This window comes from Panulirus ornatus, chromosome 65, assembly GCF_036320965.1.
Source record: "Panulirus ornatus isolate Po-2019 chromosome 65, ASM3632096v1, whole genome shotgun sequence".
Taxonomy (NCBI): domain Eukaryota; kingdom Metazoa; phylum Arthropoda; class Malacostraca; order Decapoda; family Palinuridae; genus Panulirus; species Panulirus ornatus.
This window is the reverse complement of record NC_092288.1, coordinates 13671211-13697535: the sequence shown is the minus strand read 5'-3', so window position 1 is coordinate 13697535 and position 26325 is coordinate 13671211. Positions and strand designations below refer to the sequence as shown.

The 26325-nt window shown below is 38.9% G+C and overlaps 3 protein-coding genes across 5 annotated transcripts in view; all 3 read left to right on the top strand.

The window, feature by feature from the left end:
* The window catches only part of LOC139746407 (uncharacterized), a 34057-nt gene extending 27934 nt beyond the window's left edge, over positions 1-6123 (top strand). For both annotated transcript variants that reach the window (XM_071657620.1, XM_071657621.1), the window contains exon 13: positions 5843-6123. In XM_071657620.1, the coding sequence (XP_071513721.1) occupies positions 5843-6028 (186 nt within the window). In that variant the 3' untranslated portion in view covers positions 6029-6123. The remainder of the gene's footprint in view (positions 1-5842) is intronic.
* Positions 6124-9921: 3798 nt separating this feature from the next.
* LOC139746465 (E3 ubiquitin-protein ligase CCNB1IP1-like) lies at positions 9922-17778 on the top strand. Of its 2 annotated transcripts, XM_071657720.1 has the most exons (9): positions 9922-10122; positions 10809-11006; positions 11360-11452; positions 12115-12189; positions 13054-13189; positions 13368-13459; positions 15263-15469; positions 16320-16656; positions 16834-17778. In XM_071657720.1, the coding sequence occupies exons 2-9, from the start codon at positions 10887-10889 to the stop codon at positions 16929-16931; spliced, it is 1158 nt and encodes a 385-aa protein (XP_071513821.1). In that variant the 5' UTR covers positions 9922-10122; positions 10809-10886; the 3' UTR covers positions 16932-17778. The 2 variants fall into 2 exon arrangements, with proteins under 2 accessions (XP_071513821.1, XP_071513822.1); XM_071657721.1 differs by lacking the exon at positions 15263-15469.
* Positions 17779-18111: 333 nt separating this feature from the next.
* Positions 18112-24612, top strand: Vps25 (vacuolar protein sorting 25). Its single transcript, XM_071658048.1, has 5 exons — positions 18112-18268; positions 19293-19421; positions 21575-21679; positions 23462-23592; positions 24162-24612. Exons 1-5 carry the CDS (start codon positions 18219-18221, stop codon positions 24272-24274), a joined length of 528 nt encoding a protein of 175 aa, XP_071514149.1. The 5' UTR covers positions 18112-18218; the 3' UTR covers positions 24275-24612.
* Positions 24613-26325: the final 1713 nt, after the last annotated feature.

Below are 26325 nucleotides of genomic sequence, written 5' to 3'. Positions count from 1 at the left end.
AAAACTGATTTGGATTTTCATGGTTAAGACCTGAATCCCAAGGAAATTCCAGAATTTTTACCAAGTGGTTTTTTTCTGATTAATGTCATTTGATTTATACCATTTAATCATCTGTTGCTTCCACCACCATCCTGAATTGCTGTGATATATCTTTTTCTAGATATGGAAATAAATATGTCTTATTATACTTAAAAGAATATGACTGTAAAGAAGAAATTAAGAACCATTCATCTGGAGGCTATAACAAGTAGCTGTGCCAGAGAAGAATTTGAAAGATGTAAGGTGATACCTATATAAGAATAGAGGTGTGGACAAATGAAACATTTTATGTGAAAAGGAAGGGGTGCAGTGATTTATGAAATAAAGAGAAATATACGTTGAATAGGAGGAAAAGAGATGGTATCTTAAGAATGTAAAGCTCCCTCCCAGTGCATACAAATAAGAAAAAATAAGTGATATCACATTCACTTAAATTTTAAATGTCCATTGTTGGACAGTCCAGCAAATCAGTATGTTGTGTGAGAAAGAGAGAAAAATAAGATTTTATTTGTGCATATGGGGAGAGAATTTTATACTTATAAGGCTATGTATCTCAGTCAAGCACATTAACTACCTCACATACCTTTTTTCCCTTATACATTACCTTGTTGCTTTAGATGTATTTCCTCAGACCTTTTCTGATTCTTCTCTTTCATTTCCTGCTCAGCTCTTCCATATCTTGAAGAAGTGTACCATGTTCTTGGTGTCATATCTTTTAAGGAACATGGATGCCTAGAAATGTCTCCCTTTGTCTATATGTCCTCTATGATATAAGTGTGTGACAGTTGACCTTTTCCTTTAGCAGATATTCTTTGCTAGAGGTACTTTTTTTTCATCTACTGTTAGACCCTCTCCTGTGAATGCTCATACCTACTAAGTGGGATGACCTTACTGGCTCCTTGTACAATAATCACCCACATTTAATGTACATTTGTTTTGACACATTATATGCCTGTAGGTAAATGCCTGTTTGTAATTACCTACTTGTACTGTATGAGGAGGTGGTTTTACACTCATGGGGCTCCATATGTTGAACATTCTTTACTGTCATACAGTATCTTAAACTTTTGTATGTTGTCCGCGTTGACCATGTCCTTTGCAATTCCGTTCCATTCAACCAGCACTCATATACAGAAGTACTTCTTTACATCTGTTTGAATAGGTTTCTTGCTTAATTTCAAGTTATGTCTTCTGTATCCCTGTATCGCTCGAAGAATTGTTCTCTGTACATTATCGATCTGTTTTAAAAACTTGAAGGCTTTGATCAGGTCGCCCCTCACTTTTTTCTCTTTCAAAGTGGGCAAATCTAAAGCCTCTAGCATTTCTCTGTAACTCAGCTCTCTTGATTTTGAAACCATCTTTGTTGCCCTTATTTGGCCATTTTCTATTAGCTTTTTATGTTTCTTTAGGTATGATTACCAAACTTGAAAAGCATATTCTTGTTACGGACATAGGATTTTTTTTTCAAGGCTCCAGTCACAGACAAAAGTCCACATCAAGGCCAGTCCTTAATTGAAATATAGAGAGGATTATGAAAAGGAAAGAGAAGAGGCAAGGAAAAGTATTCACAAATTTTGGAGGATGTGAAAAACCTGTCTTCTGAAATGTGACAGGTCATGGTTACCAGGAAAGACATGAGGATGTAGAGAGTTTCCAGAGTTTCCAGGTGTAGGAAAAGAAACAAATATCAAAACAGCCAATGGCCACAAAGTAATCATGTGATGCAATAGCTTGCTAAGTTTCAGGTGTTCTACCTATGGAAGAGGGAAAATGAACCAACAATGCAGATATGAACGACTTGCTAAATATTTCCTTATCCTTATACTTGAAGGCCATTCTAATATTTGCCAGCAAACAGTTTGTTTCCATAACTATTCTCTAAATGTGGGATGATGATAACAGGTTAGAGGCGATGTCGATTTCCAATTTCGTCTTATTCATAGAATCCTCAAGCTTATTTCCTGTTAGATAATAATCATATTGAGGCCATCTTTCACTGTGTCCTATCCTCATTATAGTATATTAGTTCTAGCTAAATTTCTTCTATCAAGTATCAGATCATATTTGGAGTCTGTGAAGGTCCCCTTGTAAATTAAGGCAATTCTCTTCTTATCACTTCCCTCATGACGTTTGCATAACCTGCAAATATATTCAGATAAGAATCCATACCTTCAGGCAAGTCATATCATGTACAAAGATCAAGAAGAGTGATGGTCTCAGAACAGAACCCTATGGCACTATGCTGGTCATCTAGGCCCATATGGAAGAGGTTCCTCTGATGAGTGTCCTTTGTTTCCCTTTTCTGGTCACCTCAACCCATTTAGAAAAGTTTCTCTGACGAACATCCTGTGTTTCCCTTCAAAGACATAATCTACCTTCCATCAAAGAAGTTACCCCCTTAATTCTGTCTGATGATCCAGCTTCTTAATTAGCTTTCCATACAGTACATTGTTAGATGATTTCTAGTAATCCAGATACAAACAATCCACTCAGCCTTTCCTTTTGTCTAGAGCACACTCTTCATAGAAACCTTATAGGTTTGTTACACTTGACCTTCTTTCCCTATAACTGTCCTGTCTCTCACTTGGGTAATTTTTGTCAGTAGAGTCATCCATTTGCATTCTAGTTATCTTTTTTCAGAACCCTACAGACATCACTTGCCAGGGAGACCAGTCTGTAGATAAGTGTCTGTTTCTGGTCTTCTTTCTTTTAAACAGGTGTAAAGTTTGCCATTTTCCATTCCCTTGGCACTCTGCCTGTCTTCAGAGATGTCATGAACTGTATTTCAAAGGGTTTATCTACCATATCTGCACATCTGTAATTATGTATTTATGATTACCTATTTGTCCTGTGTGGGAGCCCCATTTCTTGAATGTTCTCCACTATCATACAACTTCTTAGATGTATGTATGCTATCTACATTAATTATGTCCTCAAGTCATATTATTCCTTTTATCTACATCTGTTATTTTGTAAAAGTACTTTTTTAATTTTTTTAACAAGTTTCATGCTTACGTTCAAGTTATGTCCATTGGTTGATCTATCCATACATTTCTCAAAGAATTCCTTTTCGTCTGTCTTCTTTCTATTTATAGATAATTAAAAGCTGTGATCACATCACCCTTCTCTTTCTTCTCTTCTAAGATTGGCAAATTTAAAGCCTCTAGCCTTTCCCTGTAACTCAGCTTTCTTAATTCTTGAACTATATTGCCCTCCTCTGGACCATCTGTGTTAGTCTTTGTACTTCTTTAGGTGTGGTGACCAAATTTGAGAAGCATAATCTTGGTTTGTCCTTATGTAGGATATGAATTGCTTGCTGAATATTTCCTTACTTGAAATTTATTCTAATATTTGCCAGCAGACAGTTTTTCAATTTCTAAGTGTTTCTCACACACAGAATCATGAAGCTTATTTCCTGCTGAGTAATGATCATACTGAGGCTTTCTTTCACTTTGTCCCATTCATATTATTTGCTGAGGGTGAATTTCATCTACCATGTATCAGACCAACTTTGAACTCCGTTTAGGTCCCATTGTAAGTTGGTATTTGTGAGTGTGTGTGTGGATATATCTCTGTGTTCCAGCTGCTAGATATGGATGACTTCTTGAGCTTTACAAGGAGCCCTATAAGAGGCTTTAGGTTCAAGGTTCCAAGTGTAAGACTGAGGATTGGTATGGTATATTTTATAATATTTCTAGGTGTTTTCATCCATAAATTATCTGCATTCTTTTACTAGTCATGGTTTAATATTTTTATAATATCTATATATTTTGATATCTTTAATAACTTATTCAGAAAGTACTGTATCTGATGTCTTTCTTGTCTTTAGCTAAAGGCATCTCTAAAAACAACTGTCACTCTACCTATCCTTCACTTTTCCATTCTGATGGTATTATAGCTCTTTCTCCTGTAAACAAAGCATCTCTCTTTGTTCCCATTTCTCCTCTGACTCCACCTTGGATGACTCTAACATTCCTTCACCCTCTGATGCCCCTCTTACTAATCCTATGCCTCTTCCCATAATCTCTTTTTGTACTGTCTGAAAAACGCTTCTTTCTCTGGACACAAGCAAGGCCTATGGTACTGATGGCATCCATCTCCATACACTGAAAGTGTGTGCCTCTGAACCTTCACCTGTGCTTGCTCATCTGTTTTGTATCTGTTTAAAAACCAGAACTTTTCCTTCTTCTTGGAAGCATGCATTGATACATCCCATCCCAAAGAAGGGTTACTGTTCTGACCCCTCTAACTATTGTCCTATTGCTTTGACATCTACCATTTCCAAAGTCTTTGAATCCCTCCTCAACTCCCATACCCTTAGACACCTTGAAAATCACAGCCTTCTTTCTGATCGCCAGTATGGCTTTCTTAAGGGAAGATCCACTGCTGATATTCTTTCCTATCTTACTTCTGTCTGGTCATCATCCCTTAAAGACTTTGGGGAGTCAGGTGTAGTTGCCCTTGACATATCTATGGCTTTTGACGGTGTGCCACTGGGGTCTCATCTCTAAGCTCCCCTCTTTTGGCTTCCTTCCCTCACTTTACTCCTTTATATTTAGCTTCCTTTCTGGCCAATCTATCTCTTTTATGGTTGTTGATGGATCAGCCTCCCCCTTTTCTCCATCAATAGCAGTGTCCCTCAAGGTTTTGTCCAATCCCCTACACTTTTTCTCCTTTTTTCAATGATTTCCTCTCCACAAATATACCAATGCACTCATGCACTGATGACTCAACACTGAATTCATCCACATCCTCAATTCTGCTCCCTCCTCTCTCACTCGATCTACATCTCGTCTTGACACAGCTTTCTCAAAAAAACTCAGATTTGGACAGGATATCTAAATGCCTCCAAGACCCAATTTCTACCCATCTTTATTGAAAACTCCTCACAACCCTCTTCTGTCTTTTGATGTTTCTGTAATTCTACCTCTTGATTCTATGAACATACTTAGCATTACTGTAACATCCACTCTTTCTTGGAAACCTCACATTATGGGATAGCTAAGTCTGCCTCTAGGAAACTGGGTGTCTTGTTTAGATATCAAAAATTCTTTTCTTCTGAGCAGTTGCTCCATTTATAAAAGGGATTGATTTGTCATTGTATGGAGTACTGCTCTCGCATTTGGGGTGGTTCTAGCTCTGCATCCTTACTTGACAGAGTTGAGTTGAAAGTAGTCTGACTTATGAACTGTCTAAAGCTCCCTTCCAGTCTTGACCCCCTTGCCTTACTCCACAGTGTTGCTTCACTTTCCCTTTTCTGTAAGTATTACTTTGGTTTTTGTTCCCAAGAGCTAGCTTCTTGTGTTCCCACACCACTAGCTAGACCATGCAATACTTGGCAAGCAGCTGCCTCGCATGCTTATTGTGAGGCCATCAGGAATTCAAGGATGGGCTGTGATACCTGCTTCTTTCCCTACATGTCGAAGCTTTGGAACTTTCTACCTTCTCATGGCTTCCCCAATAACTATGACCTGGCACATTTCAAAAGATATGTTTTTTACTTCCTCCAAAATTTGTAAATACTTTCCCTTGTCTTTTCTTTTTGTTTCACAATTCTCTGTATATTTTAAATAAGTAGACTTTGTTGAAGATGGCAAATTTTGCCTCATACCAAGTTGACACTGCTGAAGAGATGTGAAAAAGCCTTAGAGGTTACTTAGGTTTATAAAGAGAAGAAGCCATAGAGGTTACTTAGGTTTATAAAGAAAGTTCTTTGACAATATGGATGGTGTTTGCTGAAGTGGATGAAAGTAATGTGTGAAAGTGCTTATTATGACTATAGAATTTTTTATTTGCTTTTCAGGTAATAAATGGCATCATAATCCTGAATTTTGATCTTGCCGCGATTGAGCAGGGGCTACTGGAGTTTCCTATCAGGCCAGAGGCCCAGCCTTTTGATGAATGGATGGAAAATCCATTTGTCGTTCACCTCTTAGTTTATTGTATGAAAAAGGATGTTCCACTCCTTGATTTACTTGTTAAAGAATAATTTGTCTTGCTCTTCGCAAATTAAACATGTTTTTATGTACATATTACTCCATACTGTTTATGTTATCTGTATCAATAAAAGCTGTTTCTACTGTCTGAAGAGATTCAATCCATGCACAGGGTCTCTATTTGTAGTATGTTAAAGTGGTACTTAAGTGTGAATATCCCTTCAGAAGAGGAGAAACATTATATTTGATTTTCTTTTTTCAATTCTCTGCCTTAGAAATTAAGTCTTCTAATATTATATTTAGACTCACTTCTCATTATTTACTTGATATGTCAAAACATAAAAGGTGGCTGTTGTCATCATCTTAACTCCACAAAAGTTTGCTTATTTACTGTATTTAGCAGAGCAGGAGGCCCATGTGGGAGCATGGAACTTCTTCCCACCATTGTTTTCTCATGGTTACTGTGCCTTTTGGATATTTCTGCAGGCTAGTGAGAGTTGCTATGTACATGTCTTTAGTGAGTAAAGAAACTATCAGTTTCATCAGGTGCAGGTAGGAAGTTTTGAAACAAATGATGTACATAATTAGGACTCTCTTGGAAGCTGTACTCCATTAAAAGTTAGGAATGAAAGGGTTGAATAATTTTTCATTTTCATATAGTTGACCAAAAACAATAGATTTCTTCCTCATTTGCTGTCTTTTATCTTGTTTGATGATAATTCAACTAGTCTATAGAATAACTGTAAAACATGTACTCTTACAGAAACACTAATCAAAAGCCTTTTACCTGTTCATTCATCTAGTTAGATAGAAATGACTTAATAGAATACAAAAAACAAAAGTAGAAAAATCTTTTAGATACCACTGATATTAGGAGATAAGATTTCATGGGTTTTCCTAACTGAAAATGTAGTAGGTATTGGACTATTGCTCTGAGCCGCAATCGTGATGCATATAGTGCTCACCACAGGAAAATCTGGAATTACAAAGAATGAGCTGCATGAGTTGTGTTGTCAAGTGTTACAAAAGACAAGGAGAGAGAATGCCAGTAATCCACATAGTGAGGCAGAAAGAAAAAACAGCTACCTAGGTCAGAGGAACGTAACTTGACAACCACTAAAGTGCTGGCCCACTAAGCAGATGTCACTAACCCTCCTGATACCCACAGGTGGGTAGTATTGTTGATATACCTCACTAATTGTTGGCTGTCTCCCAACTACTACCTCCTACATTTACAGATCAACAACTGGTTTGAGTTAGGGCTTTGAGTTGAAACACCAATGTGTAGTGAATGTAGGTCAAGAGAAAGGTGCAAGAGGTGAAAAAGAGGGCAAATAAGAGTTGGGATCAGAGAGTATCATTAGATTTTAGGGAGAATGAAAATGTTTTGGAAGGAGGTAAATAAAGTGCGTAAAACCAAGAGAAATTGGAACATCGGTGAAGGGGGCTAATGGGGAGGTAATAACAAGTAGTGGTGAAGTGAGAAGGAGATGGAGTGAGTGAGTATTTTGAAGGTTTGTTGAATGCATTTGATGATAGAGTGGCAGATATAGGGTATTTTGGTCGAGGTGGTGTGTGAAGTGAGAGGGTCAGGGAGAATGGTTTGTTAATCAGAGAAGAGGTAGTGAAAGCTTTACGGAAGATGAAAGCCAGCAAGGCAGCAGGTTGGATGGTATTGCAGTGGAATTTATAAAAAAAGGAAGTGACTGTGTTGTTGATTGGTTGGTAAGAATATTCAGTGTATGTATGGTTCATGGTGAAGTGCCTGAGGATTGGTGGAATGTATGCATTGTGCCATTGTATAAAGGCAAAGTGGGAGAAAGGTGAGTGTTCAAATTACAGTGGTATAAGTTTGTTGAGGATTCCTGGGAAATTATATGGGAGGGTATTGATTGAGAGGGTAAAGATTGGGGAAGATCAGTGTGGTTTCAGAAGTGGTAGAGGATGTGTGGATCAGGTGTATGTGAGAAATACTTAGAAAAACAGATGGATTTGTATGTAGCACTTATGGATCTGGAGAAGACATATGATAGGGTTGATAGAGATGCTTTGTGGAAGGTATTAAGAGTATATGATGTGGGGGTAAGTTGTTAGAAGCAGTGGAAAGGTTTTACCAAGGATGTAAGGCATGTGTACTAGTAGGAAGAAAGGAAAGTGATTGGTTCCCAGTGAATGTCGATTTGCTGCGGGGGTGCATGATGTCTGCATGATTTGATTTGTTTATGGATGGGGTAGTTAGGGAGGTGAATCCATTCCTGCCACCACCCTGCCACATATGAAATGGCATCCCCCTCTTCCCTCCAGTGAAGTAGTGCCAGGAAAAGACAAAAAAAGGCCACATTCGTTCACACTCAGTCTCTAGCTGTCATGTGTAATGCACCAAAACCAGAGCTCCCTTTCAACCTCCAGGCCCCACAGTTCTTTCCACGGTTTACCCCAGATGCTTCACATGACCTGGTTCAATCCAATGACAGCATGTCGACCCAGGTATACCACAATGTTACAATTCACTCTATTCCTTGCAAGCCTTTCACCCTCCTGTTTGCTCAGGCCCCGATCGCTCAAAATCTTTTTCACTCCATCCTTCCACCTCCAATTTGGTTTCCCGCTTCCACTCCATCCTTCCACCTCCAATTTGGTTTCCTGCTTCTCCTTGTTCCCTCCACCTCTTACACATACATCTCTTTGTCAGTCTTTCCTAACTCATCCTCTCTATGTGTCCAAACCATTTCAACACACCCTCTTCTGCACTCTCAACCACACTCTTTTTATTACCACACATCTCTCTTACCCTTTCTTTACTTACTCGGTTAAACCACTCACACCACATATTGTCCTCAAACATCTCATTTCCAACACATCCACCTCCTCCGCATTACCCTATGTATGCCCCATGCCTTGCAACCATATAATGTTGGAACTACTATTCCTTCATACATACCCAATTTTGCTCTCCAAAATAACGTTCTTGCTTTCCACATATTCTTCAACACTCCCAGAACCTTCGCCCCCTTCCCCACCCTGTGACTCACTTCCGCTTCCATGGTTCCATCCACGCATAATCCACTTCCTCCAGTTTTTCTCCATTCGAATTTGCCTCCCAATTTACTTGCCCCTCAATACTACTGAACCTAATAACCTTGCTCTTATTCACCTTTACTCTTAACTTTCTTCTTTCACACACTTTACCAAACTCAGGCACCAACATCTGCAGTTTCTCACCCGAATCAGCCACCAGCGACTTATCATCAGCAAACAACAACTGACTCACTCCCCGAGCACTCTCATCCACAGCAGAATGCATACTTGCCCTTCTCTTCAAAACTCTTGCATTCACCTCCCTAACCACTCTATCCATAAGCAAATCAAACAACCATGTTATTACCACACTTTATATATAAGAGGAAGGAAGTTCGCGTATATTTAGATAGAGATTTGTGAATACAGTGCATTCTAATTGTCATTGGTAAACTCATGCAATCGTGTCTAGGTCCTTAACTGACACCAGAAACGAATTTAAGTACAGTTAAAGCATTATCATCACTATAATTGCTCTGCAAAAATCATTACGACCATAAGCTTTGGAACGAGTCGTGAAGAAAAAATCCCAATCTCAAACTTTGTAATAATACGTGAAGAAAAAACTCCCAAACTCAAACTTTGTATTGATGGATACAAAAAACTAACTTTGAGTCTCATTTTTATTTTATTCCTACTGGATAGTAATTACTGCACATACTCGTAAAGTATACAAGAAAAACTTGGTTTTATATTCATACTATCTTCTTGAAAGCTGAAATCATTGTTTCCATCAGTTTCAAAAACAAAAAATATAGATTAATCTGAAAAGTTTTCTAATAGTGTATAATTCGTATACAATAGAAAAATACAAGTGTGAAAATATATATACGAATAATATTATAGGCTGGTAGTCTTCCATGTTTATTTACAGACACCAGTGGCGGACAACTTGTTGTGTAAATTATTTTGAATCTCTTTGTCTTCCTCGTGAAGTACTTTATGATCTATGAATGATTGTCATTTACCAGTACTGATACGATCCCCATATGAAAGTGTGGTAAACCTTATACTCGGACTGTATTCCATGAATTGGATAATATTACCAGGTCACAACCAGAGCGTTTAGGTAAGTGCTTAAAAGTTGACAGTATTATACACCTTTTTCATGTAGTAGTATTTATGGTCACTCATAAAACACTACCGTATGAATTAAATCAACTGAATACTAATTTAAGACATATGGTAAGACATTTAATCTTTTAAATCCCCTCATACGATAATCATGAGTAAGGTATCAACATTTCTGGTAGTCTTGTCTGTTTTATATGAGAAATAGTTTATTTAGCATTTTATACGGTTAATGTTTTAGTATATATTTATGTTAAAAAGTTATTCCTCTGGAGGCAGTCACTTTAAAGTTGGAAATCATGCTCTGAATATTTCTAGTAAATAAATTCGGGAAGTAAATCAACCCACTGTTGAAGACGTAAGTTTTCTGCACGAACACACTAAAGAGAAAGAAGCCAAGGAGAATGATTTAAAAATCACCTTTACAGAACCGAGGGAGATTGAGTCGAATGTGTTTCAGTGTGATTAGTACTGATGTAATTGATTTTGATTGAAAATTGTCAAAACACATGTAGTGTAGAGCGACAACATATGATAAACTGTGAATATTTTTATATACATACAAATATTAGTAATCAAAATGAGGAAGAGAAGGGATTGGCCAAGATGATCAGCATAACTTTCCATAGTTTCCATTTCCGATGACCGTAATGAAACTTGTTCCCTTCTGTATTACCTGACAAGTGGCCAGATGTGAGTGAACCATCGCATGTGGCAACGAAAGGATGCAACTAGGAGCACAAAGAAGGACGAACTTCCAAGATGGTCGACAGTGAATTGTTCTGTAACTTCAGGTCGTGTCGTCGTCCCCTGCGCGACGTGGCTTGGGTCACCTTCTGCTCTCATATATTTTGTGACGTCCACGGCCAGCCACTAACTCAGGTATGTCCTCTTTTAGCAAGGCTATCAACCACAGTAACTTCGTGTTCCCTGACTCCCTGATCGTATTTACGTATTGATATATTATTTGACGTTCACAGTAAGGCTGCCTAGTCAAGCAATGACCACTGTGTGTTGGTTGATCCTGATCTGACTTGTGTGTCCCGACATGAAACGTCATGAGAGCCATATTGAACCCTTCTACTCAAACGAATTCCCAGAACATTACCTAAACGTGTTCTAAATTGTACGCTCAAACGTGTTTTAAACGTATTATACACAGCCTAATCATGATTGACAAAGTTAGGTCAGTTTTTCACTTATGTAGTGGTATTAGCTATTGATTTCTTGCACAGGTCCCAGTCGAGTGTTCGGCGTGTGGGGCTAACCTAGCCGTGGAAATAGATGTTCGGCGAGTGAACGTCAACCCCTCCGAACGCTTCAAGAGTGTGAGTTCTAATAGTGAGCGTGTAGACCCATCTTGTTATATACTGTACTATACACTGCAGTATTTCATTTTGTTAAGTGTATTTTATTCTGTCCAGTGTTGACCCTTTTATTCATTCTATTCTATCCAGTATTGACCCTTTTCTTTGAGATTTCTGTTAGTTTGATGTTTTCTAGTGTGTTCAGTGGCCATCCCCCTTCATCTCTTCCATCAGAGAGGGAGTAACTGACATGGAAACATCGATTATGTAATATTTATATATATATATATATATATATATATATATATATATATATATATATATATATATATATATATATTTCTTTTTCTTTTTTCATACGATTCGCCATTTCCCGCATTTGCGAGGTAGCGTTAAGAACAGAGGACTGGGCCTTAGAGGGAAAATCCTCACCTGGCCCCCTTCTCTGTTCCTTCTTTTGGAAAATTAAAAAAAAAAACGAGAGGGGAGGATTTCCAGCCACCCGCTCCCTCCCCTTTTAGTCGCCTTCTACGACACGCAGGGAATACGTGGGAAGTATTCTTTCTCCCCTATCCCCAGAGATAATATATATATATATATATATATATATATATATATATATATATATATATATATATATATATATATATATATATATATAAACGATTTATATCTTTCCTCAGATGGCGTTGGCGGGCCTGAAGCCCACCCTGGTTATGGAAGTTTGTCACCGTGCTCTCACCTTTTGGGGCTACCAGGTTAGTACCAGGGTGATCATATTGGTTGGTTGGTTAGGAGTGGTCAAGTTGGCTTGTTAGGAGTGGTCCGGTTTGTTGGTCAAGAGTAAAGTTGGTTGGTTAAGAGTGATCAGGTTTATTGGCTAGGACTGGTCTAGTTGGTTGGTTAGGAGTGAACTGGGTTGTTCAGGAATGGTCGGTATGGTTGGTCAGGAGTGACCAGGGGTGATTGGTCGGCTCTATAATAGGTCAGTGTGGTTGCTTAGGGATAGACGGTTTGGTAGAATAGGAATGGTCAGATTGGTAAGTAGTAAGGTTATTTAGGGATGGTCATATTGGTATGTTGAATGGTAAGGAGTGGTCAGGTATATATGGGTGAGGAGTACCCGGCGACTGATTGACTGTGGGTGATCTGGTTGGCTAGTTATGAATAGTTTGGTTGGCCAGGAATATCCAAATTGGTAGTAGCCGTTCTTATTTGGCTAGTTTTGGTTAAGCATGTAGCCAGGTTAGTCACTCTTATGGTGAGTAGTTTTAGGTAACCATATTGGTTAGTCCGGGAAGTTAGCAGCATGAAATGACCAAGTTGGTTGTGCCATGATGGCCAAGGAAGCTGAACCCCAAGACAGATTTTGTTTAACACGTTGGTATGAAGCCTTCAATTTGGAGTTATTCTCATCGGTATTGTAATCAAGCCAACTTTATAACACGACTTTGTCTTAAGTGTATTGACCCCATTACTTCCTGAAGCCCCTTGAGCACGACCACGACAGAACGACCCTCTGGGTGTATCTTGGCCGTTGTTGCTATTGCCGATGCCAGATGGTTAGCAAGGGGGGATGATGATGATGATGATGATGTAGAATACATTTGTGATGGTTGCAGAGGGAGCAGGAACGGGGCTACCAGATACACATCATCAGCAAGCTGCGCGAACGTCTGCGGCAGGTCGAAGCCTACTACGAGCAGGTCGTACGAACTCGCGACGAACACCTCGCCAGCGTACGGAGGCAGCTCCACGGTAGGTGGCCAAGTACACACACGTTTGTGTGTGTGTGTGTGTGTGTGTGTGAAAAAATAGACCTCATTAACTCGAATGTCATCATGGGGTGGGTGGGGCGAGGTGGACCGCCTCTTGGCGGGATGTTCTTTAAGATTAATCACTCCAGTGAGAGATTCCTGCCGCATTGTTATTGCAGACACTCGTGTGGAGCACGAGAAGTGCCAGCAGGAGAAGAGGAGCATCAGCGAACTCCTGAACGAGAAGACTCATCAGTACCAGAAGCTGCAAGTAGGTTGACGGTCTCTTGTGGTTTATTCACAGGGTATTCGATACCAGCAACATATCTCTGCAACGGGATTAGACCTCGCAAATCTGTGGAGATATGCCATAGATACTGTAACATGTACTCCACGTTTATAGATAGTTTATTACGGTAGATACGGCACAATCGGAATCTTATTTTCCTCTAACTGCTTTGGATGATTCTACCTCTAGTCCTGTCCCAGACCTCTTACAGAACTTCTGATCCCTTCCATATATTCCTCATGTACGATCATCGGAGTTCTGTTCCAGCTACAGACGGACAAGCTTGTGAATCGGGTCGCATACCTCCTTGTATCTAGCGGGGATGTGCCTCTGAGTTAGCTCCGATCCTTGTTCGCCTCTCTCATCTCTTGTTTCAAAGGTTTGACATTTTCTTGGAAGCATGGTTTAGTGCGGGCCATCTCCAAGAGGGAGGAATCCTCTGAAACCTATCCGTCAGCCCATCTCTCCCACCTCGACAAGTTTTCGAAGCTGTTCTTAACACTCTTTTAAGCTCTTAGAATCTTTCCTTCATTTAGATCGTCATTATGACTTTCATGGTGCAAAGTCTGTTAATGATCTTTCGTATGTGATTCGGCTTTGATTCGGTCCCACTGGCATCTGGATTTTCGAGAATCCATTGCTTTGTCCTTGGACATTCCTGAAGCATTCGACAGGCGTGGCAATATGCTTTGCTTGCCACTCTTTCCTTCCTTCGTATCTTTTGCTTCTTTGTTCTCGAATGCATAGTTTTCTGTCTAAGCATGCCATTGCAGAAGTCAGTGACGGAGCGACAACTCCCTCTTATTCTTCCAACATCAGTGTCCCTCAGGGTTCTGTTCTGTCACCTCCCGTCTTTCTTCCTGAATTATCTTTCCTTCAACCTCCAGTCCTATTCACCTCTAAAAACCACCCGCTCTTTTCCTAGCTTTCAGTTTCAAAATACTACAGTTAAACCTTGTGATAACACATTCCTATTGGGTAGAATCGTACCATCTATTCACTCCTGGAAACAGTACATAATAGATATTGTAAAATCTGTTTCCCAAAAGCTGCAGATGCGGAGATGTGTAGATATGTAAGTGCTCCAGTTATCCGCCTGGTGGGCAGCTGTTTCGTAACTCCAGGTGGCTGTTTCGTCCCAGGTTGCAAGTACTGTTCACAAATCTGGGGTGGCTGCTCCTTCATCTCTCTTCTACCAGGAGTCGAATGAGAGACCTTTCTCCTCATGAACTCTTCTACTGTCACCTCTCTTCACCCCGTCCCTTTCCTTTCACACTGATGCTACTTTCCCTTGTTTTACGGGTATCATGTCTCAGGAGCTGCTTCCATGTGTTCCATTCATCCTCGACTGGACCCACTACATGCATCTGATTGCTGCTTCCCATAGCCTCTGTGTGGACACCAGCCACAACTAGGGCTGACCGTTCGCAGATGTAAACTATTGGAACTCTCTTTTCGCTTTCTTTTCTCTTATAGCCTTTCTGATTGTAGGAGATGGGTCCTCAAACACCATTGTATTCGTCTTTCTTTGTCTCGCCTTTCATCCGAGTTGGCCAAGAATGGGGTAATGCTTCTATACGTGTCTTGCAGTTGCTACAGATCCATTATTCTGAGCTATTTTCTTTTTAAATTCCCTCCAAATAGTTGTAAGGCTACTATGGAAAGAGACAGCCACATTTGTAATCATAAGAATTTGCAGAATCTTGATTATTTTACTATGCAGTGATAAATGGCGAGCAGTTAATACAGCTAACCTCAACTACCAAGACAAACCATCCGCCACAGATCCTGCACAACACGATGAGGAGGCACATGGGTAAACTTCGATCACGGTCTTTGTCTCCCCCAAGCAATCTTCAACCTATTAGTCTGGGTGCCAGGCAGGTTATCACGAGCTCTCAGCCCACAGGACTGCTGGCGCTGACGGCGAAGGGCCTCCAGGCAACAGGTGGGGCGTCTTCCTCACCCAGGAACTCCCATCATCACCAGGAGGTACTTCTTGCTTTCTTTCCCCAAAGCAGTTAAGAGGATATTATATTCCGGTGTCTGAAGATGTTAGAGCTAGGTCAGGAAGGTCCTCAAATTCAAGTCTTTAAGTGGTGAGTTTCCAGACTACACCCCTATGGAGGAACTCCAGTAAGAGGGTATCAGATCACACAGGCGGCAGGACGCATAGGAATGTGTTATCAGGAGCTTCTAACCCTGGACAGGACAGGAGAAACGGGAGGATGGTTTGTGAACAAACACAGGCCACTCGTGGCTGCTTGAGCTGTCACCACACCCGGTAAATTTGAACCAAAGAAAGCAACCTTCCAAAGCCGAAAGGAAATCGTGTAGTATAGGAGTTATATACACAGATCCGACACCTTGTCCGTACTGTATTGATATTTGCATCGATAGTGAGTCAATTGGAAGTAGTTTGTAAAGAGCAAGTCTGTTCTTACTGCATCACGTACACCATATCCTCTTTCATGCCTTCCAGAATTCAGCTCTGCAGGATTGTCTGCAATTTTAGATATATCATTTATTAAATGATGCTGTGGTAGAGTTTGTTTTAGTATACATACATACATATGTGTGTGTGTGTGTGTGTGTGTAATCTTTGCTAGCAGTTAGAGATTTCATAAAGGATTACAACATTCGAACATAGTACCTCTTATCTCTATCATAGAATTTCTACATTTCGTGGTATTAACAAATATATCTTGATGTGTCTGTTTTCCTCAAGGTAATTCGTTGGATATTCCGTGTTGTTTATCCTTTCCTTTTGTGTGTTTGGTATTATAACAAGCATTTTGCTCAAATCTGATCCAAACGTGTTACATGATTTATCCCACGGCAGGACCTGCACCGTCCGAGTGAGGCGACCCAGAAGCAGCTGTCGCACCATCCCTCAGGAAGACCCGCTTTGACACGGGGTGCGCCCTACCACTTTCCGGTACATATGTCCCAGCTGACGTCTCGTCACCCCGGCCATTCTTACCCTCACCAGCGGGATCTAGACACTCAAGCTACCCACGGCATACACAGGATTGAAGTAGGGAGGTACCAGAATCCTGCCCCTCAGGAGTGTCGTAAAGGAGGACCTTGTCAAGATCACGCGCCAAAGCCTACACCCGTTCGCCCAAAGGAGCTGAGGTCCTTCATGATCGCTACACCACGACGCTCTTCATCAGATGGTTGGTGGTCGTGTTCAACACACTGAAGAAATGCTCACTTTTACCATAAATATTCTTTGATAAGGTTTCATTTAGAATGACTTAAATTTGTTAGCGTCTTTTCACTATTCTTAACATATTTGAGTAAATCCCCAACATGATATACTGATTACTTTTTATTTTTTTCATTCCCAACAGACTTTACCTTCAGACCTGCTATATTCACCGATCGTGGAGGTAATGACCAAACTGGGAATGATAACATCAGTCGTAATGATCACCGTCATCCTGTCTGACAGTCGCTCCTCAGTCACTAGTCTGTCAATAGTAGTTAAGTCACCAATATGACGGATTCACCAGTCGCCATCATTGCCACTGTAATGGAATCAATATTGACTGCTCCACCACACGCACTGTTACCATCAGAAATGCACCAATTACTTCCTCTTCTACCATTAGAAATGTCTTAAAATCACCTTTGTCATTAGGCTGATATTCAAACAACATTCACCAATTTAAGTCACCGACAGTATCATTAGTTAGACTATATACCCAAAGAGCTTTTGTGCATAATGAGCCAAAATAACAAAATCATGATCAACACAAGATCCATGTAATTCAGCCACCATATCGCACTTGAACCCGTCAGATATATTGGCACAATCCTAAGATACCAAGCATTCTTTCTTCTTTAGGTTTCACCAGTCCAGTTGTCATCATAAACACTATCATTACAACAGTCATGAACAAGTTCACCATAAAAACTCTCGCCATTGCAACACTTCAAGCGTTGTCTCGCGATGTCAGTCACTATCTTATGTTTTACACCTTTAGTATGCCCTTTGAATCATCCTAACGCACCTTAGATCTTTGAATACCCTTAAACATTATGTATATATAACTTTGTCATTAGCTGCAATAAATGTTTTGGTCGTTTCATAATCGCTTTTTTTTATGTTTGGCCTTAGGGAACAGGAAGTGTAAAGTATATTCGATAATTTTTCGAAAATGTTTCGTAAGAAAAAAGCCCTTAGAGTTAAAAACAAAAGTCTGATATACATCCCCAACACTTTATTATACTTGAACAATGTTCATAAAATATAAGAAAAATGCATGTGAACATTAAAATAAAAATGAATGGCTTTCATTCGTGTGGCTGAACCTTTTTTTGTTAGGTACAGAGATAATAGCTGGGTATGTTTATCATAAAAAAAAATATGAACCATGATGAGGAAACTGCAAAAATATCATAATACACATGATTGTCATCTCCCATTAAAGCGGAAACTCCAATGTTTAAATACCAGTCGGAGCACACCTTTAACTCCTCCGAAACATGAGGTCATAAAAACAGGTTATGTTGTAGCTTTATATTGAGTATCGATCTTATTTGATTTTGTCAAATTTTCCATAGAACTGTTAATGGTATATAGAAATAATAATTGATAACTATTTTGCTATATAGATTATAGGTATTCTGTGATGTCTTTTCATTTGCATTATAAATCTTTATATGAAGTCTGGATTTAATAAATTTCTATTTAAGACAAATTGGGTGTAGTTTTCAGTAGGAGTCACGAAAGATGACAGATTTTGAGTGGCCGTGGCAATATAGTTTCCCCCCATTTTTCACGTAAGATGATTCAATGTTTGTTACAAAGAAATGAGGTAAGATTATATTATGAGGGAACTGTAGAAGAAACTTATGGATGTGAAAGAAACGTATTAGACATGGTAATAAGGCTGGACTTACACGCATCCAATCACCCTAAGTGGAAGTGACATCTAACAGCAGTAGTGGTTTAGAATGGCGCTAACGAGAAGTATTGACTTTAAGTAATCCTATAGTGATAAGTGATGATAGGAATGGCCATGAAGGTCAGGGTAAATGAGAAAGAATGTGATAAGTGAAATGTGTTTAATTCAATATGATTTATGAAAACCTCATGTGACTCCCATAAACAGTCGAAAGTTAACTTATTTGCGATGTGAATTTGGTACATATGTAGTTTAGGGGCAGCACACAGTAGTTTCAGTTATGGACACCACAGAAATAACTTACGGGATCTGATAGAAACTGACGTTAAACTCCTCATGTTGAATAGATGGAGCGCGATTTAGAGCATATTGTTTTACCGCTTCAGAACAATAGATTATAGCAAGGATGTGATCAGGGAAAATGTTAGGTTCAAGTAAATGAAGCAATGTAAATTATCATATATCAAAACTTCGTCTTTTTTTTCTCTACCTTATCTTATTTCTGCAGTGTTTAGATAAATGCAGCTTTTTTTTTTTTTTTTGTACTGGCAAGAACTTTAGAAAATTAATCAAGACTGTTGCATTTACCCTAGTAAATTAGGGATATATAGAACAGTACTGTGAGCACCATCCCATCAGAGAATTTAAGATAATTTTTGCAACTTGCAACATCATCCTTTTACCTGATACTGTTATCACATTGCAAATACAGTCTAGGGTTATGATGTATAGTTGGTTGTCTTATCAAGACTATATGTAATACAGGACTCTTGTTCTACTTATCAAGTAAAAACATTTTTCATTCACTGCATTGGGACAATATTTTGAGAAGTTGTAAGATCATGATTCTGTTCTCATGTACAAGAGTGAAAATTACATGTATGTAATTACTTTTTCAGCTTGCAGCCAAATGCAGACGTGAGACGGACTCAGTTGGATGCTTGGTGTGCATTGATTGTGAGCTGGGGAAGAAGCAACAATGTTAGCCAGATTGATGTCACAGAAGCATCCAGTTTGCCTGTTTTTAAGTAAGAATGAAGTTTTTCAGTATAATGGAAGTTCTATCCTTTATGGTTTAGTTTTTTGCTCAGTCATGACTTTAGAACAGATATCCAACATGATGGATATTTCCAGTTCTTCATTTTTCACTCCCCTTTCGACTACTTACTCTTCCTGGTATTTAGTTATTTTTTGTCACCTGTTTAGACCATGCTGATTCTTGTTGTTGCATTCATTTGTTGTGAATTTATTCGGATGTCTTGTAATTTGATTAGTACGTACAGTTTCTCAGCACTGTAAGTATTACTCTTGGATCTTTCATCTCAGGATTACTAAAGTGTGCCGCACAGTGTTACTTGTATAGTCAAAACCATCGATTGACTTTACCACCTTTCCCTCACTTTGAAGCATGTGGGGCCTGGATGTGGAGGGGGAGCTTTGGTTTTGGTGCATTACACATGACAGAGACTGTGTGAACGAATGTGGCCTTTTTTGTATGTTTTCCTGGCACTACCTCGCTGAAGAAGGGGGTAGCGATGTTGTTTCCTGTGGGGTGGGGTAGTGCTGGGAATGGATGAAGGCAAGCATGAATATGTACATGTGTATATATGCATATGCTTGTGTATGTATATGTATATGTGTATGTTTGGGCATTTATATGTATGTATTTGAAAATGAGTGGATAGGCCATTCTTCATCTATTTCCTGGTGCTACATGGTTGATGCGGGGAACAGCAATTAAGTATTATGAATAATTGTATATATTCCTAAGAGTCCATGGGGAAATTGAAACACGATAAGTTCCCAAGTGTACTTTCGTGTAATGATCACATCATCAGGGGAGACACAAGAGAGAAATATAACAGTCATTTGATATACAACAAAGAGCCATAGCTAGGATGCCATTTGGTTAACATATATATATATATATATATATATATATATATATATATATATATATATATATATATATATTTTTTTTTTTTTTTTATACTTTGTCGCTGTCTCCCGCGTTTGCGAGGTAGCGCAAGGAAACAGACGAAAGAAATGGCCCAACCCCCCCCCCCATACACATGTATATACATACGTCCACACACGCAAATATACATACCTACACAGCTTTCCATGGTTTACCCCAGACGCTTCACATGCCTTGATTCAATCCACTGACAGCACGTCAGCCCCGGTATACCACATCGCTCCAATTCACTCTACTCCTTGCCCTCCTTTCACCCTCCTGCACGTTCAGGCCCCGATCACACAATATATATATATATATATATATATATATATATATATACAAAACCCAAACTTCTTCCCACAAATGACAGACCTCATATGAAAAAGGAAACCAGATCAAACAAAACCACACATCATCAGTAGAAATCATAGAACAAACCAAACACTAAACAGCACCATAACTAATGAAATCACAACAAAGTTCACTTTCAACTGGCACTCCTTCCTCAACTCCTTAAACCACAAGCTCCACAGCTACCAACTCTGACATGTGTTAAAGAAAATCCACACCACCACATTAACCTGGTCCCCATTCATGAAGCACTTCAAATGACATCCCTCCTCCCAAAGAACACAAAAACCCACTCATAAGATGCTACTTAAAAATCAGACACAAACCAGCATACCCCTGAACAGGAAATTTATGAAAAAACCACAAAGGTTCCATCCAGAAACAACTGCTCACCCACCCACCACTCCACTGGTGCAGATGACCTTAAGGAACTTCCTTGCAACAGGCCTCGACAACATGCACATTTTCACATAAAACACTTTGGCCCAGTTGCAATCCAAGTACTTACAGATATCTTCAGGGACTCCATTCTATACAACAATATCCCCAACTTCCTGAAAATTTGTCAACGTAATACCAGTCCTAAAATCCTCCAAACTACCCAATTCTCCATGCTCCTCCTGTACTGTATCACTTCTGTCTTGTGTATCTAAGCACCTTGAAAAACTTATCTACAACAAAATCAAGCAGAGCATCACACTGTCACCTCCATAACATACTTATTTATGCAACTTAAAAATGTGATATTTCAGGATTGGAAAGGAAATCTAAGGAGGTAAGGGTTTAGATAGATCAATAGATAGATGGACAGTTAGACATGTACATGTTTGCAGCAAATATTCATTAAATTCCATGACTTCCTCTCTTCAGGAACCTTGCTATCAACCGGGCCTTGCCAGCAGACAGTATTATGATTGTCTTGGAGGAACTAGCTAAACGTGGACATCTTGAGTGGACGGATAAGACCAAGCGAAGGTAAGGCACTGTAATACCATAGAGTGTTCATAGTAGGGATGGAGTGTAGTTTGGTTTATGTTTAGTATTCATAGCCACCTAAGGATCTTTCTTTGATACCTGTATTTTGTAGAGTCTGTATGATCACATGATCTCAATTTCCTTGATTAGGAGCTGGTTGTTAATCGTTTTACCCTGTTTGAGTCCTGGACAGGACAACTGGCTTACAACCAACCCAAATATTCATCCTCCCCTGTATGACTAACTGATGAATATGCACTTGTCATAAGGTGCAAAAGGAAGTTAGCTGCAACTACTGGACAGGACCACAAGTCGAGAAGTGCAGTGATGTGTGTATATATATTTTTTTTTTTTGAGGTAAGTGCATGACAGCTGAGGAGTAAATGTTCAGTGCCATCAGTAAGGACAGATAGATGGTATCCAGAATGATTTCAAGAAAGTGTCATTCATATGTGAATGGGGAGTATAGTTTTTGATAGGTATATGTGTGTTGGAAAGTGATTTAACACTGGGTTATGAGGGTGGTTGTTTAATGCTTTGTATAAATGGTTTTTTTTTTTTTTTTTTTTTTGTCGCTGTCTCCCGTGTTTGCGAGGTAGCACAAGGAAATAAATGTTTTGTCATTGTTATATTTGCTGGGGATTGGGGACCTGTTAGGGTAAGTTGTTAAAGTGGAAAGCAGGGGTAAGAGTTTTGTCTCTACTTAGGGGATGGTGGTTGGTTATGGGGTGATTGTGATGGAAGGACTTTGATACTGTTGCATGGAATTAAGTTTTGAGCATGCTGAAGTGAGATTTTATTTAAAGAATTTTTGTTTTGTTGTGCAGGTGCTGAAATGAATGTTTGTAATGGCTAGGATGCTGATGATTGTCTTGAATTCCTTGTTTTGTGTGGTTTGCAGATTTTCTTCTTTAAAATGGATGGATGACTAGGCAAACAAGGGTTAGTTTAGGGTGGAAGGGATGAATTGTAATCCCTGTCCAACCTCAAGCTAGTAAGTGTCCTTATGGTGCTTAGTTTGTTTGTGGGCTTTGTGTTAATGTGTATGGTGTGAGGAGTAAGTGCCATGTTTATGTTGTATGTGATACCCATTCTGGTTGGAATGCAACCATTCAGTTATGGGACAGTGCAGTTAGATTCTTGTCTTCTGGGGCTAAGAGGGCATCGATGGACTTCATTGGGGATGCACACCGTCTGTTTTTAGTGAGTCAGTGTTCTAACTGCTTGATCCCATTTGCATGTTAAAAAGTAGTGTATAACTAGTGGATTTAAGCACTTTACATATTTCATCTGAATCACTCAGTTTAGTATTCATCAGCAGATAGCTTTTATCTTTGACTGTCCTTTTGACATGGAGCATTGGTGACAGGTTAGATGCTGTGATGAACCTTAGGTCTCCTTCACATACAGATTCCTATAGCTTATTTCTCTTTGTAAGACCTTCTCTTTCACTGCCATCCATCCTCATAACCTTGCAGCCAGATGAATTAATATCCATGTTATTTGTAAGACGAAGTTTATTGTATCTTGTATTTTTTATGTTTGATGTTTGTTACCCTTGCTACATGTTTATTTTTGTCAGCCATGAATCTTCAACCAGATCTCTGTAGTAGTTTACCTCTGTCCTTTAGGCTTTTCTTATTAACATTCTCAGATTTGACTTTCACACCAGTTTCCAGCACATGCTGTTGCTTATCAGTACATTCAGTGGCACATGTTTTGATTTGATGTAAAGATATATTGTAATATTTCATGTTTGTGAATGTTTTATCCTTTCTCCAGAGGATACATATTTTGGCGAAGTCCAATTGAGTGGGGTCAGAAAATATATGTTTGGGCTCAGTCCACCAGTCGCATCAGCAGTGTTTGTACCCTTTATGAGATCAACCAGGGTGATGATACTGTTAACCAAGGTAAATAGTTTCTGTTCTTTTTATAGAACATTTAAGTTAAAAACATAATATTTCTAACAAAGCTAAGATACTTGCCAATATGTTTGTTGTTGATTTTTTATATCTTATAGATTGAAGATATGCACTTTGTAATCAGATGAGTGAATTGGATAGTAATGCTGTATACATAACAATGCAAAAAAAATATAAACAGATAGAGAACAGTTCTTTTGATTCTGTGAATATCTAGGAAATTTACTTATGTAGTAACAAATGTGTACATTGGAAGGCTCATTCTAGGAGGATTGTTTCTATTTAAGTGAGTTAACCAGCATGAGCAACAAGATTGAATTTTGACTAATTAGCTGGAAAGTCAAGTGCATCCTATAGGTGACACTTCCGTCATTCAGAGTATCTCTTGTATGATTTATGTAAAGACAGATGTTATATATGTCTTTCAGGTATATTTGAAAAAAGAAAATTGTTTGACAACTAGGTTCCTTGTTAGAAATAGTTGTAACATCCTTATATTTTAGTAATAATGAGAATTAAGTGTTATGCCACCGTAAAAAGTTTATATATCTTTACAGAATTCCATGGTTTGGATGATGACGTCCTTCTTAAAGCCTTGAAGACATTAGAAGTGGCTGGCAAAGCTGAGCTGATGGATTTTGGAGACAACAAGGGAGTAAAATTTCTTTGAGGCTATGTTCGTATTACCAGATATTGAGCCTCACCACAACATTTTTACTCATTGCAGTAAGAGCTTTGTAATCTTTCTTTTTTAGTATTTGACATAATCATATTTACTTATTAATATTAGTGTACCCTAGTTTACAAGAGAATGTAAATAACTTATATTTTCTTCAGAGACAAAGCCTCCTTGATCATCCATATATTAATGATAATTGTATTCATATTTGCTTTTTAGAGGTAGTCCATGCCTTGCTGAAAAAAATAAAAGGAAATGATAAAAGTCATCAGTTTACAGCGTTTTGTCTTAGATTCAGCTGGAACACTTTAAATGTAGAAACAGTGAAATGCATTTTATTCATTCATTCAATCACAGTTGCCCCAGGACCTCTTTCTTGAAAGGGTCTTGGTGTTACATTAAGAGCTCCTGCACCTCAAAGACCAGGTACCTCCAGTAGCAGGAAAATGATGAACTCCTCTGGAGTGAGTTTTGTGATGAGACTGTACTTTTTTGTCAACAGTCGATAACACAGCCCTGCCGAATATGACTTTTCTTCATAGGATAACTACAGACAGGTGGAATCTATTAATGCTAATGTAGTTTTACTCTAAAATGTAGGTTTTCCATATGTGTATATCTTATGAGCCATTTCATGCATCTTAGAGCAGTATGACATGCACAGTTTTCTTAAAGACTATAGTACCAGTCTGTTCTGTATTTTATATCGTAGATTTAGTAGTCCCCATTGCATATGGAAGTTGTTGCCCACAGTAGGTTCTGATAAAATGAAGCAGAAAGGAAAATTAAAGAGGAAAGATTAGGAGAAAGAGATGGAGAATGAGGTTGTAGTAATGACATCTTATAAGAGAGAGTTCCTCTGCATATAACTTTTTTAAAAAAGGTTTGAGGAGAATATATGACAGTGATATGTTGACTGGTATTATTGATTTGGCAAAGGAAATATTTTTTTGTGGATTTAACACACTTTATTGATAAATAGAGAGAATTCTGCAGGAATGGATGTGTTTTTGATGCAACCATTGTAGGCAGAGTCCTAGAAAATAACATTACAATATGTATTGTACCTTAATTTTGCCATAAAGCAGTCATTTGAGATGGACAGTGAAAGTACTGGTAGATAGGAACATTTAGACAGGAGACTTATGTAGAAACAGTAGGTGGAAGTAGAGGGTAGGAGCATTAGGTAATAGTCAGTAGGAACACTAAATAGGAGCATTAAGCAGCAGTTGGTAGGAACACTATATAGGTAAGAGCCTTTGCAAACACTGTGTTAGAGTTGCCCTCTGGCATCGGCCTGTTAAGGGTACAGGGTGATCCACTAAAGGGGAAGAATGGGCACTGGATTTCATTAGTTATGGAGACACTATTGCCATGGTCATCCCCTTGAGGGAGTTCTGGTTGAGGACAGGCATCAGAAATATAGATAGTATAATGTACTGAAACCAGAACCTATCATCCTCAGCCAAGTCCGACAGATTATTTCATGGTTTTCCCATGTACACTTCTTTGTGCTAGTTGAGACCATTGAAAATACGTTTACCCATCAATCATATCAATCTGTGCCATTTCATCTCATGCATTTCTATCACCTACTCATGGATGTTCACACCTCAGTTCTCCAAAGGCCCCTTCACTCCATCCTTCTATCTCCCTTTTGGTCTCCCCTCACTTCTCTTCTGAGTTTTTTCTTTGCAAATGCTTTCAGTATGAGTAAGGTATTTCAGCACCTTGGTCATCTCTTTCAATGAGTGTGTGCACACTACCACACCTCTCAAACCAAAATTCCTTACATGATCAACATACCTCACACCACATATCCTGAGACATTTCATTTTCATGTCCTCTCCATTTGTATTGCATACAGAGCTCAAGACTCTGCCTGCAAGTGGTAACAGAGCAAATGATAAGTTACCCTCTTAGAGAGTGTCATTGTTAGCAAAAGCAAGGAACTGTAGCCCCATAGAGGACTTTTTAGCTCCAAAGTAACCCTTCATAATCCGATTTCTTGTGGAGCACAGGTTATAAGCTGTCGCCACCCA

What these genes read in the sequence shown, in the direction of transcription:
- LOC139746465 (XM_071657720.1), top strand. Translation starts at nt 10,887, where the DNA reads ATGGTCGACAGTGAATTGTTCTGTAACTTCAGGTCGTGTCGTCGTCCC. An exon ending in TCACCTTTTGGGGCTACCAG is followed by an intron (nt 12,190 to 13,053) that starts GTTAGTACCAGG and finishes TGATGGTTGCAG; the next exon opens with AGGGAGCAGGAACGGGGCTA. An exon ending in CGTACGGAGGCAGCTCCACG is followed by an intron (nt 13,190 to 13,367) that starts GTAGGTGGCCAA and finishes TTGTTATTGCAG; the next exon opens with ACACTCGTGTGGAGCACGAG.
- Vps25 (XM_071658048.1), top strand. Translation starts at nt 18,219, where the DNA reads ATGACAGATTTTGAGTGGCCGTGGCAATATAGTTTCCCCCCATTTTTC. An exon ending in ACGGATAAGACCAAGCGAAG is followed by an intron (nt 21,680 to 23,461) that starts GTAAGGCACTGT and finishes TCCTTTCTCCAG; the next exon opens with AGGATACATATTTTGGCGAA. An exon ending in TGATGATACTGTTAACCAAG is followed by an intron (nt 23,593 to 24,161) that starts GTAAATAGTTTC and finishes ATATCTTTACAG; the next exon opens with AATTCCATGGTTTGGATGAT.